The sequence below is a fragment of the Oncorhynchus mykiss genome, chromosome 17, assembly GCF_013265735.2.
Source record: "Oncorhynchus mykiss isolate Arlee chromosome 17, USDA_OmykA_1.1, whole genome shotgun sequence".
Taxonomy (NCBI): domain Eukaryota; kingdom Metazoa; phylum Chordata; class Actinopteri; order Salmoniformes; family Salmonidae; genus Oncorhynchus; species Oncorhynchus mykiss.
This window is the reverse complement of record NC_048581.1, coordinates 37,330,905-37,346,649: the sequence shown is the minus strand read 5'-3', so window position 1 is coordinate 37,346,649 and position 15,745 is coordinate 37,330,905. Positions and strand designations below refer to the sequence as shown.

At 42.5% G+C, this 15,745-nt stretch overlaps 1 protein-coding gene across 5 annotated transcripts in view; it reads left to right on the top strand.

Moving 5' to 3' along the window:
- Positions 1–15,745, top strand: part of ripor3 (RIPOR family member 3) — a 72,533-nt gene that overhangs the window by 45,764 nt on the left and 11,024 nt on the right. For 3 of the 5 annotated variants that reach the window (XM_036949846.1, XM_021568375.2, XM_021568377.2), the window contains 13 exons: positions 548–700; positions 937–1,015; positions 1,659–1,682; positions 2,241–2,294; positions 2,677–2,826; positions 3,561–3,624; positions 3,728–3,771; positions 3,958–4,083; positions 4,921–5,066; positions 7,748–7,877; positions 11,948–12,619; positions 13,058–13,206; positions 14,592–14,751. In XM_036949846.1, coding sequence (XP_036805741.1) covers positions 965–1,015; positions 1,659–1,682; positions 2,241–2,294; positions 2,677–2,826; positions 3,561–3,624; positions 3,728–3,771; positions 3,958–4,083; positions 4,921–5,066; positions 7,748–7,877; positions 11,948–12,619; positions 13,058–13,206; positions 14,592–14,751 — 1,770 coding nt within the window. In that variant the 5' untranslated portion in view covers positions 548–700; positions 937–964. The remainder of the gene's footprint in view (positions 1–547; positions 701–936; positions 1,016–1,658; positions 1,683–2,240; positions 2,295–2,676; positions 2,827–3,560; positions 3,625–3,727; positions 3,772–3,957; positions 4,084–4,920; positions 5,067–7,747; positions 7,878–11,947; positions 12,620–13,057; positions 13,207–14,591; positions 14,752–15,745) is intronic. The other 2 variants (XM_036949845.1, XM_021568379.2) reach the window with 2 other exon arrangements.

The following is a 15,745-nucleotide window of genomic DNA, read 5'->3' as shown; positions in this document are numbered from 1 at the left end:
TCGCCGCAACAGGCTTACCTCATTTACACTCACTGTATATCGACTTTTTGTTTTCTTTTGTTCTACTGTATTATTGACTGTATATTTTGTTTATTCCATGTGTAACTCTGTGTTGTTATGTGTCGAATTGCTATGCTTTATCTTGGCCAGGTCGCAGTTGCAAATGAGAACTTGTTCTCAACTAGCCTACCTGGTTAAATAAAGGTAAAAAATAAATAAAACAAATATTTAAAAAATTGTCCCAAATGGCACCCTAAATCCAAGCATACCTTATTCAAGGTGTCAACTAATCATCAAGCCCTCAATGCGTTGAATCAGGTGAGTTTGTCCGGGGCTACAACAAAAAGGTGTGCTGTTGGGGGTACACGAGGACTGGAGTGCCCTATTAGGGGTACTCGAGGACTGGAGTGCCCTATATGGTGCAGTACATTTAACCAGGGTTCATAGGACTCGAAAGTAATGCATTATATTGGGAATAGGGTTCCATTTGAGACGCAATCATCACTGTGTGTAAATGCTTGCCTTCTTCATCCTCTCCTCCATACAGGGTCTCCCCTTTACAGAACTCTTTTCGATCCAAGGCCCTGTCGGGGAAATCTACCAGGGTGCATCCTTCTCCCAGTCGGATTGGAGCCAGTATCTGGGGACAGCAACCTGAGCAGGTGGACCGGATATTTCAGGCCTTACGGAAAGGCCTCAAGTAAGTAGCAACTCCAATCATGTGAATGTCCAATGGAGTAGACAAGTGTGAAGTTGCCCCTAGTCGCCGATCTAAGGTTTTATGTTTTCCACTTTAATTGGTAGGGGGAAACATAAGCTGATCTTCGATCTGTGCATCAGGGCAACTTGCTGTTAATTCAGAAGTCTCATGTACTGTACTGCACCAATCAGCATCACGCACAGTGCTTGGTGGCTGATATTGAGCTTTGTTGGCAGGGAGTATCTAGATGGCCATCAGACGGAGATGGACTTCCTGTCCTCCCAGCAAAGAGACACCAAGAGGAACTCCAGACTGGTGAGTATATAGTAGTCGAGGTTGTTGGATGGGAAAATGGGAAGTATGGGCTCATTGCATTACACTCCTAGATAAACAAAAAGTTTATTTGTTTGTCACCATAGGTGAACACTTTTTGGTTCCAGGTATAACCCTTTGCTGGTGAAAACGGTTCTACTTAGAACCTTTTAGTGGACAAACGATTCCACGTAGAACCTTGTAATAATGAAAGGATTCCACTTATAACCAAACATAGTTATTTTCAGAGGGTTCTCCTACGGGGACAATTGAAGAGCCCTTTATGGTTCCAGATATTCCAGATATAACCTTCTTTTCGAAGAGTGTAATGAGTGGAACTGCAGTAAACACATGGAATAGAAAGCCTCCACTAGTACACAGTCCAGTCACAATGAACAATTTAGGCTCTTTATCAACAGTCTTTTCTCAATCTCTCACATCCACTCTTCTCGTCTCCTCAAAACACATTGGAGCAGAATATCTGAGGTTCCTCATCTAGGATCTCTTCCTCCAAAACGGCTTGAGAAAGAGGCGAGGAAAGGGAATGTGAGGGATAAAGAAACAACTTTTAAGACATTGCTTTTGTATCGAGTTCATAAAACATATAGATCTCCCAGAAATAACCTAGACACTCCTCTGTTTTCAGGCTTTTCTGTATGATTTGGAGAAGGTGAGATACCGTTTTTTGCCTGCTCTCTTATTATTATTCTAATGGTCAAAATGAATTGTCATGGGGCCTCCCAAGTGGCGCAGTGGTCTAAGATCCTGGTTCGAGTCCAGGCTCTGTCGCAGCTTGCCGTGACCGGGAGACCTATGGGGCGATGCACAATTGGTCCAGCGTCGTCCGGGTTAGGGGAGGGTTTGGTTGGCAGGGATGTCCTTGTCCCATCGTGCACTAGCGATTCCTGTGGCAGGCCGGGTGCATGCACACTGACATGGTTGCCAGGTGTACAGTGTTTCTTCCGACACATTGGTGTGGCTGGCTTCCGGGTTAAGCGGGCCTTGTGTCAAGAAGCAGTGCGGCTTGGTTGGGTTGTGTTTCGGAGGATGCATGGCTCTCGACCTTCGCCACTCCCGAGTCCGTATGGGAGTTGCAGCGATGAGACAAGACTGTAACTACCAATTGGATACCATGAAAAGGGGGTAAAAAAAAAAATAAGACAACATTTTTAAAATTACATTTAAAAATTGTTGTCATAAAATGTACCACTTGATTTTGCGATGTCAGGAGATCCGAGCATTGGAGAGATACATAAGAAGACTGGAGTTCCAAATCAGCAAGGTAACAACTTCCATAACTTTCCTAATGTATATTGCTGGTGTTTTTATTTAACAGACATGATACTGAAGAGATGACAGGAAAGGTATGACATCTATGAGTCAGAGGGGCAGTGGTTCAGTTTCGAACACGTTCTGTCTCCAGGATACATGCAGGCCAGGATCAACAGCACAAACCGCTAGATAACACAGGCCACACTTCAATGACCTCTATGTAGGTCTATGTAGTGTCAATTCTGTCTCCACCACAGTCAAACACTGAGGGGTTTTCCCACCAACCAATGTGCATCGATGCATCAGGAAGAATAACACCATGTGGGAGCAACAGCCTCATAAATAACCAGAGGGAGGGCAAAATGGTTGCCTGTTTATATTTACATTTCCAGGTGGAAGAGCTGTACGAGACTTACTGTATTCAGTGGCGTCTGTGTCAGGGGGCGGTGAACATGAAGAAAGCCTTCGCTCTATCGCCCTCTTCACGGGCTTCCAGAGAGAGCCTGCAGGAACTCAACCGTAACCATCGCCACAGCCTGGAGGTATTGCAGTCACACGCGGTCGGGTGCCACACAACTTTGTTTACCTCAACAATTTCATGGGTTATCTCACACACCGTATACACAGATCCTCTGGTCAAACGTGTCCTTTGGTTGCCATGTTTAGAACATACGGGTGGATATGGGACATGAACAGACAACCAAAAGTTTGTTCATCGTCCTGTTTCATGAGTTAATTCGCATGTTATACGCTTAGCAGCCAACCGCTGAGTCTGGAGTCACAGGTCACTGATGGGTACTTGAAGGACCATTACTATTCATATTTCATGGGTTCTAATACACACCATAATTCTATGTACCATTGCCAGAGGGAAGGTATGGGTCACACGTGAGCTAGCATAACCCCATTTACCACTGACATAGTGTGGAGGTATGGTTCACAGATGGACTTTGAATCTCCCATTTGTCTTCTCTTGTCATGGGTTCTCACACACAGAATTTCACTATAAGATCTATTAGACATATTCAAGTATACTTTGAAGGAGTAGTTTATAAACAGGTTTGATTAATTCATAGATTATAAACTAATAATAAACAATGTACAAACTACCTAGAAATACTTTATAAAGTTAATCTTTGTGTAAAGTGTTACCAAGACATTATAAGTCTCTGATCATGCAGACAACTCCTATAGGTCCAGTTAGATCAATAAATCAATTGTGAAAATGAAGTACAGTAACAATCCACTGCTGATCATAACCTACACATATTTTCAGGATATGTGTGTCATGGAGGGGGAGTTGGAGATTCTCTTGGGAGAGCTTCACATCAAAATGAAAGGTAAAACACATGTTCAACCTTCATCATTCTAGTAAAATGGAATACAAACATGGCACACCTCAGTGGCAAGCTTCAACTTTGTCTGAAAAATCTATTCCAACAGGATTGATCGGCTTCGCTCGACTATGCCCAGGCGACCAATACGAAGTGAGTGCCTCTATCAAAACATATCCCGGTGAAAAACGCTCTGAGGAACCACAACTGAGGAAAAAGTGCCGAAATGGCGCCATATCCCCATAGCTCTAAGGACCTTGGTCAAAAGTAGTGAGCTTTCTAGGGAATAGGGAGCTATATGGGACACGGTCTCAAAGATGTATGCTTTTTTCCATCCAGGTTGTGATCCGTCTGGGGAGGCAGAGGTGGAAGATCCGGGGAAAAATCCAGACGGATGATAGGCAGTCATGGGATGTTGAGGAGATGATCTTCCTCGCTCACATCCATGAGAACTTTGATATAAAGGTGAGCTTTTTTTTGGGGGGGGGGGGGGGGGGGGGCGGCTTCCCAGACACAGATTAAATCTAGTCCTGGACTGAAAACCTTGCTCAATTGAGAATCTGTATTGAAGCTGGCTCTTAATCCGGTACTAGTTTTAATCAGTGCCTAGGAAACTGGGCCCTAAAGATTTAGACTGAGCTGCATCTGAAATGACAGTCTAACTCGTACATAGTGTAGAACTTTTGACTAGAGTGACGTGTGGTCACATAGCACACTACTACAGAGGTAATGAGGTGACATTTGAGATTGAGAAGCAGTTGAAAGCGGTTGATTTCCCCCTGTGGAAACTTCATTTGTGTGTCTGTCAGGTACATCCAGGCACATCAGGATCACACATGACAATACATTCAGATGCTCTCCGGGTGCAAGCCCACACACCAGTGTGAACGTCACATCCTGTCAGGGGCGACCATGTGGGTGGTGATGACAGGCGTATTCCTGTCCTTTGTGTGCGGAAACACAGTGGCAAACAGCGCACAATGTGGATGAAGTTACATTCTCTGTTGATGGGGAAAACAACATCTCTTCTGTGAAAGAGATATGAAGCCCATTTTCTGGCTAATTGAGGTATCTTTACAAAGGCCAAAGGATTTCCAGTCAAACTAAGTCCAATTGAAGTTGCAGACGTTCAAAGCTTGAAACAGTATGATAATACACCTTGAAAACCGGAAAAAGTAAATGGCTGTGAATGAAAAGGATAGAGAAAGAAGAACGTTGTATTGTTAAGAGTCGACACCTGAAGAATGAGGAGTTCTGACCTCGCGTGACGTTTCAACTGACCAATCATGTGTCTCTACTCAGGTAACAGAGGTCAAGGGGCTGGGCTCCCTGCTGGTTGGCGTGGTAATGTGTAAGAGTGCTGACTTCTTCATGTCTCGACCCCAGCTCATGGTAGTGGACATCACTGAACTAGGCACCGTCAAGCTCCAACTAGAGGTGGTGTGGAAGTAAGTACACCAGTTAGCCATTTGGAAAATGATTTACAAGGTTTATGTTTATATGCAGAGTACGAATTATACCATGACATTGGGGGGGGGGTCTCTATTTTTTTCAAAGGACTCCAGGTGAATGCACAAGAGCATGTATGGGTTCGACATGTATTATAAGACATGTATTATAACGGTCAACATGTATTACCTTTTAATGTGGCATTGACACAACCAGTCTTGATGTTTTCACCTGAGTGTCAAACAAATCACTTCAAAAAGTAGGCTACCTGCTCACGTTCGTCCACTCAAAAATGATTCCAGCATCCAAACCAGTGCACTGTGCACCGGCCATTTGATGAATGGAAATAGACATCTGTTATAAAACACCAAAACGTGTCATTACATTCGCAGATTGTCATTGGGCGACCACTTTTGTAGCCTGAATTAATTGATGCATCTTGCTGACAAATTGAAATGTTTTTGTAAAAAGAAACGTTGGGACACCTGAAAAGGGGCTGAAATACAGGAAACAAATACAATTGTGTCTGTCTTGAGCTCATCGGCATAGGAAAGTGTGAGGGCCCAGTTTGCTAGCAAATACTCAAGACAGACAGAGATGCAAGAAAGGCAGAGTAGAGAGAAGAAGGCAATTCAAAGAACCTGAACCAACTGTCATTGGTATAAACCATGACAGAGAGGTGGTGGTGTTGGTTTCATTCGAAATAAACTTTCATTTTAACATTTGTATCAGTTTCAGAACATTGTTTATATGGTTATAGGGTGCTGAATTATTCCTGATTATACTGAGAAGTTAGTGGTAACGTGAAAGGTAGGAATTCAAAATAGTAAAACATAAAAATATCTTCCTCATAAATAAAACTATACGAAGGTCACATGGTCAGGGAAATCTGCTGGTTCTTATTTATAGGTCATACTGTAGGTCATAGGTTTGGAAGTTAAGTGTTTTTTCTCTCTGAGAATTGAATGTAAGCATGTATTAGATCAATAGAAGGACATTTGCAGCTGCTACTCAGACAGTGCTAGACAGATTTAGATCATTTGAGTATTTCTCTCTGCCAGTTTTTCATTCATTCCTAAGAGAGGGAGGACTGAAACTGACTGAAACACAGACCAGACCATTACTGTACCTCTCCTCTAACATGACCCAGCTGTGACAGAACAGCTGATCCTATACAGACTATAGACTACCTCATCCACCCCCTTCCATGGACACACACACACACACACACACACACACACACACACACACACACACAGACACACAGACACACAGACACACAGACACACAGACACACACACACACAGACACACAGACACACACACACAGACAGACAGACAGACAGACAGACAGACAGACAGACACACACACACACACGCTCCGCCCTTGCACCAGAACACATCAGATTACAGTGGGTATATAGACTCCAGGTGGAGGACATTTCATGGTTTCTCTTCACAGTGCTGGTAGTTTAACCAGATCCTAAACCTCGGCCATCAATAAGTGCCTTCTGATTGCTCCGCCATTCTGTCATGATGCTATTCTGACCTGCTTTCTCAGTCAGACCACCAGCCATATAAACTACCTTTTGGTTTACTCTGAGAATGATTTACACTAAAATAAAAATACAAATGGAGTACCCGCAAAACACCAGTCTCAACGTCAACAGTGAATAGGCAATTCTGGGATGCTGGCCTTCTAGGCAGTGTTCCTCTGTCCAGTGTCTGTGTTCTTTTGCCCATCTTAATCTTTTATTTTTATTGACCAGTCTGAGATATGGCTTTTTCTTTGCAACTCTGCCTAGAAGGCCAGCATCCCAGTGTCGCCTCTTCACTGTTGACTTTGAGACTGGTGTTTTGCGGGTACTATTTAATGAAGCTGCCAGTTGAGGACTTGTGAGGCGTCTGTTTCCCAAACTAGACACTAATATACTTGTCCACTTGCTCAGTTGTGCACCGGGGCCTCACACTCATCTTTCTATTTTGGTTAGGGCCAGTTTGCGCTGTTTTGTGAAGGGAGTAGTACACAGCCTTGTACGAGATCTTCAGTTTCTTGGCAATTTCTCGCATGGAATAGCCTTCATTTCTCAGAACAAGAATATACTGACGAGTTTCAGAAGAAAGTTCTTTGTTTCTTGCCAATTTGAGCCTGTAATTGAACCCACAAATGCTGATGCTCCAGACTCAACTAGTCTAAAGAAGGCCAGTTTTATTGCTTCTTTAATCAGAACAACAGTTTTCAGCTGTGCTAACATAATTGCAAAAGGGTTTTCTAATGATCAATTAGCCTTAAACGTGGATTAGCTAACACAACATGCCATTGGAACACAGGTATGATGGTTGCTGATAATGGGCCTCTGTACGCCTATGTAGATATTCCATAAAAAAATCTGCCATTTCCAGCTACAATAGTCATTTACAACATTAACAATGTCTACACTGTATTTCTGATCAATTTGATGGTATTTTAATGGACAAAAAATGTGTTTTTCTTTCAAAAACAAGGACATTTCTAATTGACCCCAAACATTTGGACGGTTGTGTACATTCTCTCTCTCTCTCTCTCTCTCTCTCTCTCTCTCTCTCTCTCTCTCTCTCTCTCTCTCTCTCTCTCTCTCTCTCTCTCTCTCTCTCTCTCTCTCTCTCTCTCTCTCTCTCTCTCTCTCTCTCTCCCTCCCAAGTCCGTTTGACAGTGGGGAGATGAGGCCAATCACCACTGCATCCAGCAGGCAGTCCATCCACAGCAGGAAGGGCTCGGTGTACAGCTGGATCCCTCCCAACACACCCAGCTTCACAGAGAAATACTTCATAGTGAGTGACCCATACTCGTCCCATACTGTATGTGCTATAGCCAACTCTTCTATTCTTCATTGTAATGTATTGTATTCTATGACAATGAATGATAGAAGAGTTGATCACTTTGGAAATAATAACTGTATTTAATGCTTTCGTGTGTTAGAATCGCCACCAGGGGGCAGCCGGAAGAGGTGATTGTAAACAATTCAGGACCGTACCTACATTGTACCTTCTGTAGGCCATGTGCAGGCTACAGCATGTCTTGTGTGATTTCTTATGTGGATTGTGATAAATTGACATATCTGTAGGGGCTAGATGTATTTTTAATTGGGGGAAATCTGTTTTGTTTTTTTATCAATTGCTTTAGTATACTGTATGTTGAAGGCAAGCAATAGGCAGAATAAACTATTGTTTTTCTCAGTGCCTGTGTGGTCCAGTGGTTACAGTCACTGACCCATATATTCCAGAATTGGCATTGGTTCAAATCTGGTCCAATGGTCCAATATCTATTTTTTTAGGCATTCACTCTGCGTGGTTACCGGGTTAATTGTGTGTGGTTACAGGGTTATAGAAGCAACTCAAAGGTTAACAGTTTAGGTGTTAATTCCAAATTATTTAAAGTTAGGGCTATGGTTTGGGGAATGATTTGCATAGTATTGTTAACGCTTGCTAGAATGGTCTAAGCTACGTGCTCCATCTCAGAGCCTCCTGAATTGCTGGGTGATATAGTGATCAGCCTGAGCAGACGTGAGGGCCCACACGTTCATTTAGTTTATTTACATTTTTCCTAGAAGTAAAACGAATAGTCTGATCACTGACACAACGTGTCTCAGCTCAACGGAATCATCGTCGGATAGGTTCAAATGCATAAACATCTTGACAGCTTTACGAAAGTAAACATTAAAGCCACACAATATAGGCTTTCAATCCACACCAAAGGTCAGAACCTTATTGACAAATTACACATGACCTAATTATGAAATGTGGGCGAGCATCCCTACTGCAGAAAAGTGTATTGTTCTACATTAGGCCTACATCTGTCAATCGACAGATGGCCCAAATCAGCTCATCAACTCGGCCAGGGAAACACAGTAGCCTATTATTGGTTTTCACACCTTTCATTATGTGACACTGGATAGGGTAATGAGTAGCCTCCAGAATATAGCCTTTTGGAATATAATCAAATAACAAGGGGGCTGTTGCAACCAACGATAGCACAAGATTATTGCCAGCTGATGTCTTGTTAAACCATCAATATGCGCTAAATTCACACACACAGCTGATCCCAATTGCAACCATTATTGTTCACCTCATTACCACTCCCTGAATGATGATGTCGGTGTTACCCTTAGTCCTGCTTTGCAACCAAAGTCTTTCAAGATATGTTTGACTTCTGGTTGGTACTGTAATCTGAATAATTTAGTATTTTTTTAACGGACTATGGGTGATTTATCTATTTGACAAGCATTCTCTAAAATATAAATAAAGTATTTCATGGTTTACCATGGCAAATGTACTGTGGCAATTTAGCCAACACTTTGTATGAATGGAAACTGTTGTTGTAGTCTACTGTTATTATTTTATTTGTTTCCTATTTATGTTATCCAAAAGTGTCTAGCACGGTTAATTCTTATCGAGATAAGGGGTCAAATATCCCTGGACTGTTCATATTTTAAATGTGTGTAACTAAATCAAGTCAATCGAGTTAATTGTGCCGAAAGGGCATGGCCCGGAATCAAACCAACACCGACACAGTAGGCCTATACAGTATTGCACTCTGGAGGCAGCAGCCATAACAATTGAACTAAATTTTGACCGTATCATACACTTGACACTTGTATGTCGTAGCCTAGTGAAGACCAATATCTAACTTGTTTTATTAAGCTATAGAAAATGACGGTTGTTGATGTGTATGGCTGCATTTCAATTTTTTTTTAAATTACATTTGAATGTTGCAGTAATAGGACCTAGGCCTAGCATTTGAGCGAGAGAGAGAGAAAATAATTTTGATAGCAAGCCCTGATCCCAATGACTAGACTGCCCCCGCATGGAGAGAAAGGGAACTGGTATTTTTCAGAAAGGCCAAATGCAATATTTGATCAAATAATAAATAAATAAAAATGTTGATTCCTAGGGAGGTGGTAATGTAGCTATTTGATTTTGAATTTTAGGACCCCTGTAGGTATACAATATGTACAAAAATTATTTGATAAAATATTGAATTTGTCCTTTACTGCTATAGCCCATAGAAATGCATTGAATAACACATTCATAAATAGCAAAACAAACAGTCATAAAATAGGAATATGGTTTTGAAGAGTCTGTTCTATTTCTATGAGATATAAGAAAGCTCAGGTAATATATAAAAACATTTGGGACACATTTAACCCCTTTTTTGTTGACGCAAAACTACTTCCATACTTCCATTCAGTTTTTAAACCAGTACTGGGTTACTTTCAGACGTCCTGTGATACTTGTGAAAAACGGAGAACACCATAGTGTTTTTGAGAGTCTCCCCTTTTCCTAAGCCTATAGGCTATAAAACATTTATAAATTAACATTTATTTAATGAAAAGCAGTCAACATACACATTGTTTCACATTCTTTAGTCACAGACTCATAAACACAATGACACAATGGGTACAGCTTGGTTCACAGCATCCCCAGGAAACTCGAAGTATTGTAGCCTCATGCGAAAGTTGACACATCGGCTGTACCGACTTCAGACGAGTCCCCATCGTGTTAGTGAGAGTCTTGTTTTTCCATGGAGTGGTCAAATGAATTTGTATGCCAAACCTTTGATGTTTTCGTGAGAAGACCGATTTTTGGGGATTTCTCCTAGTCTGACAAACAGCACCTTCCGCAGGTGCGGAAGGTGGACATAGGCAGATGTGGTGCATTGAGACGCAGCCCATACAAAAAAAACAGCTATCTCTAGCTTAAAACAGACAGATTTTGATGGGGATTTTTTTATTATGTTACTTAGATTGCGTCAACATACTGTTTTTTACACTATTATTATTAGGAAATAATTCCTTACAGGCAACTTCAGTTAGTGCAAATGGAGGAGACTGAAAAGAGAACATATGCTTCTAGTATTTTGCTTCCTCTTTCAAAATATATTTTAGTGAATCGTGGATGACTCCGTCATTTGTAACACGTTTATATGTAAATTCGGGTGCGTCAATCGACTAGTAAGGATTAAGATCTGACATCTGTATAAATTAACTATATTAATTTTTGACCACTAAAAGAATGTTGGCTATAGCACAAGAGTATGGAACTATTCTAACCTACCTCTATTAGGCAGTCTCACACACACTACTCTGTATGGTATGCCTGCACACCCCATGGTCCCTATCTGTTAAGTCTTACCAAAGAAAACCCTGTATTTTGTATATTTTAATTCAATTATGGATTCTGCTCAACAAGCTGTAAAGGCTATTGTATTAGAGGAAATGTATTGTAATGCTTTTGTAGGTTGGTGTTTTATTCTGTATTTGTTGGGCTTTGATGTTTTTCGAAGCATGTCTCCCATGTACCTGTGCAATCCAGGAATCTGGAATGTGTCTCCAGTCCAGATGCCAGGCTAGGACGAATGGATGCAATGCTTTTCACACCAAAATACTTGTGTTTTTCATGCTGTCTCTCTCCTTATCCTCCCTCTCTCTTTATACTCTTGAAAAAGGGTGCTACCTTGCACCATGATGGTTATTTGTCTTATCCTTATGTAACAGTTAGCTTCCGTCCATCTCCTTGCCCCATCCTGGACCCTCTGAGCACACTGACAAATGTCACCCAGGAAGCATCGCAACCTGTCATTTCACAAAAGCCACAGCTCTAGCAAAGCAAGGAAAACAACTGCTTCTAGGTTTCAGAGTGGGTGACGTCATCGACTGAAAGTTACTAGCGTGCACCACTAACAACCTAGCCATTTCACATTGGCGACACATTGGCTGCTTTCTGGTGCTCTTTTCCATAGAGATCCTAATAATTCTATGGGTTTTTCCAAGAACTACCCTTCAAATAGATCTCTAAAGAACCATTTTGAAACATGGCTAAAATATCTGTGGTCTTCTATCTAGTCCATGGTACGACAGCTCCAGCACGACCCAGAGGGCTCCTTCTCCCTGGTGTCACGGGAGTCTCGAGGGGTGTCTCTACTCAGCTTCCTTGCTGACACCTCCCAGGCCCTCAACCCCACCCCCACGTACAGCCAAGGGGGCAGCCAGACCCAAATCAGCCTGACGGAGGGCCTAGTCTCAGAGAGCAGCCCACCAGAAGAGAGGACGTCGAGGGGACTTCCAGGGACTTCTGAGACAGGGGACGAGTGGCCCCCAACCGACACGGGCCTCTCCTCTCCCTCAACACCCGGGGAGACGAAGCGGGGGTCCCTGCTAGCCCAGCAGCAGCGGTACAGCACTCCGGACATCCTCAGGCAGAATGGAGGAGGCCCCAGTCCCAGTTCTAGCCCAAGTCCTGGTAGAGAGACAGCCACTGAGACTGTTCCAATAAGGAGCAGCAAAGGGGGGCCAGGTGTGGAGGTGGAGGTGAGGCTGGGGTACGAGGACATTGAGGAGCAGGAGAAGGAAGCTCTAGCCAGGCCGGTGGTGACCGGTAACCAGCACAAGGCTCAGGCTCTGAGGATCAGTGCTCTGTTGGGGGAGCTGGAGTCGGCTCTACAGGGCCAGGAGTGCAAAGAGAGAGAGCTGAGGACACTAGACAACCAGATCCTGCACCTCAACACCATCTTAAAAGTGAGTGCTTAGAGAAAGCATTGACACATGCTGTAACCTTTTGAACCCCTTTACCCTTTAACCCTTGGAACCCGTTTCCCCAGAACTTTCACTCCCCTAACAAATATTGTTTATGATATTCTAATCCCAGTGAAAAAGCACTTACAACAGAATGTATGGACAGAATGTATGGACAGAATGTATGGACAGAAGGTTGAAGCAATTTACTGTAACCCACTAACCCCTCCTAAAACAAAGTGCTGAATGAATTAAAGTTGGAACTAATCTTCGTTCACAGCAACTGATGGAGTTGTTTAATACAGTACATGAAGGTGTGTGTGTTTGTGTCTGTGCTCATGCAATCATGCTTGCGTGCATGTGTGTGTGCTCATTCGTGCCTGTGTGTGTGTGCACGTGTGTGTGTGTGTGTGTCTGCACATGTGCGTGTTACCCTCTCAGAATGACCTTTCCTTGCTGAAGAGCTCCTCTGCCAAAACACTTGCTGTGGAAGAGAAGGAGGTGCTGGAGAGTTTTGACTTCCTCTCCACAGACTTCAATGCTGATGAAGACGTCTCCTGTATGGGCAGCGTGCGCCTCAATGACACAGGGTGGGTTGTGAAAGAGTCTTCATGAACATACTCCCATTCAGCCATAGATGAGACTGTAGACAGTGGTGTAGTGGAGGGTATATGCAGGTATACACCATATACCCACTTATTTTTCAATGGGCATTGCATATATTCACTTCTTAATCCCCACGATGCGTATCAAAGTCGTGTTGTGGAGGTATACACCGTATCAATTAATATGTGGCTGATGGAACAGAATAATTAGCTTTTTCTTCACATTTTAGGTGCAGCAATGTGCATACAGTTGTTGGCCTATACGTGCAAATGTTCCAAAATGCAATGTGCGGGAAAAACACTGTTCTAAAATGTGCAACGCACAGGCAAACGGTTTCATGGACAGAGACTGAAGTATCCATTTGAAATTTAGTAAGGGGTATACCTAGTCAGTTGTACAACTGAATGCCTTCAACTGAAATGTGTCTTCCGCATTTAACCCAATCCCTCTGAATCAGAGAGGTGTGGGGGGCTGCCTTAATTGACATCCATGTCTTCGGCGCCCGGGGAACAGCGGGTTAATTGCCTTGCTCAGGGGCAGAGCGACAGATTTTTACCTTGTCAGCTCAGGATTGGATCCAGATACCTTTTTTGTTTTTTGCATAAACCCAGTGGCCATTTGTTTCGCAAACTCCATCTCATGTGCTACAGAAACACTGCTAACCAAACAACCGTGCTAGGTGCACTTGAATGAAAGGGTAACTACACAATAAAATAAAATAAATCTTAGATTGTTCCCAGACCTCAAAAGTGGTCTCCTGGTTTGGTTTAAGCATTTTGTTGTTGTTGTTTTTTTTTTTTAAGTGTAAGAACAAAATCCTGAAAAAAAGGAAAAATTCTGAAACCTGTGAATTCTGCCTCAGTTGACAGCCTCATTTATCCTTTTACAGTACATATTGGGTTGGTCTGACAGTGAACGACCAACATGGGATTTATATTTGTAGGTTATTCACACAGGGTGCCTTTCCTTCGCTGGGAGGGACATTTGGTACATTTTTGGCAAATTAGAATATACCCACTTCTCTAGGCACCACCACAGCACTGACTGGAGATGAGACTAGCAGAGTAGCTACATGGAGAAATCTCCAACTCGCCCCCTTGTGGATGTGTAGCGCTATTGAATATATGATAGACCTAAGCAAATATCGGAAATATATCATGACATAGAGTAGCATAAATCCATAATTCCCATTTCAATCATACACATTTGTGAAATGTGATTTTAATACTATCACATTATAATAACGTGGATTAATGTGTAGTCTGTGGACCACCCAACCTGAGATAATTAAGTACAGCAGGCCCACATTGTAGTATTTGGACCTACTGTAGACCCTACTGTATTCCACTATGTCTCTTTCATCCAATAGAATCAGCTCATTCCAGGAAAGCACGCTGAGGAGCCTGGGGATTTTCTATCAGGAAAGCCAATCACGAGACAAGCTAGATGTTGCCACGCTGACCACCGGGAACTATAGTCTGGACCATGCTCTGGAAACACACCTGGGCATCTGCACTCTACTTCTGGAGGTATGGGGCCTGTCCAATACTGTCAAACACAAGACGGCCATTTTGGTTGTTAGTCTGTGTTTAGTAGTCTGTATTTGTCCTTTCTCCTCTAGTGACTCCCCATCCCGCATGAGGGAGCGTAGCATAAAGGACATAAATATTCCTAGAAAATATTCCTATTCATGAAAATCACAAGTGAAATATATTGAGACACAGCTTAGCCTTTTGTTAATCACCCTGTCATCTCAGATTTTCAAAATATGCTTTACAGCCAAAGCTAGACAAGCATTTTTGTAAGTTTATCGATAGCCTAGCATAGCATTTTGTCCAGCTAGCAGCAGGTAACTTGGTCACGGAAATCAGAAAAGCAATCAAATTAAATTGTTTACCTTTGATGAGCTTCGGATGTTTTCACTCACGAGACTCCTAGTTAGATAGCCAATGTTCCTTTTTTCCAAAAATATTATTTTTGTAGGCAAAATAGCTCCGTTTGTTCTTCAAGTTTGGCTGAGAAATCGCCTGGAAATTGCAGTCACGAAAATGCCAAAAAATATTCCAATTAACTCCATAATATCGACAGAAACATGGCAAACGTTGTTTATAATCAATCCTGAAGGTGTTTTTCAAATATCTATTCGATAATATATCCACCGGGACAATTGGTTTTTCAGTAGGACCGATTGGAATAATGCTACCTCTGTATTTTACGCGAGAATCACTCTAAGAGCATCAGGTGACCAGTTGCGCAATGTAGCCGCTTACGGGTATTCTTCAACATGAATGCGTAAAACTACGTCACAATGCTGTAGATACCTTGGGATTTACGGAGAAAAAGTAATCTGGTTGATAGCCCATTCACTGCTCAATAGGGACGCATTGGAACGCAGCGCTTTCAAAACATGAGGCACTTCCGGATTGGATTTTTCTCAGGCTTTCGCCTGCAATATCAGTTCTGTTATACTCACAGACAATATTTTTACAGTTTTGGAAACTTTAGAGTGTTTTCTATCCTAAG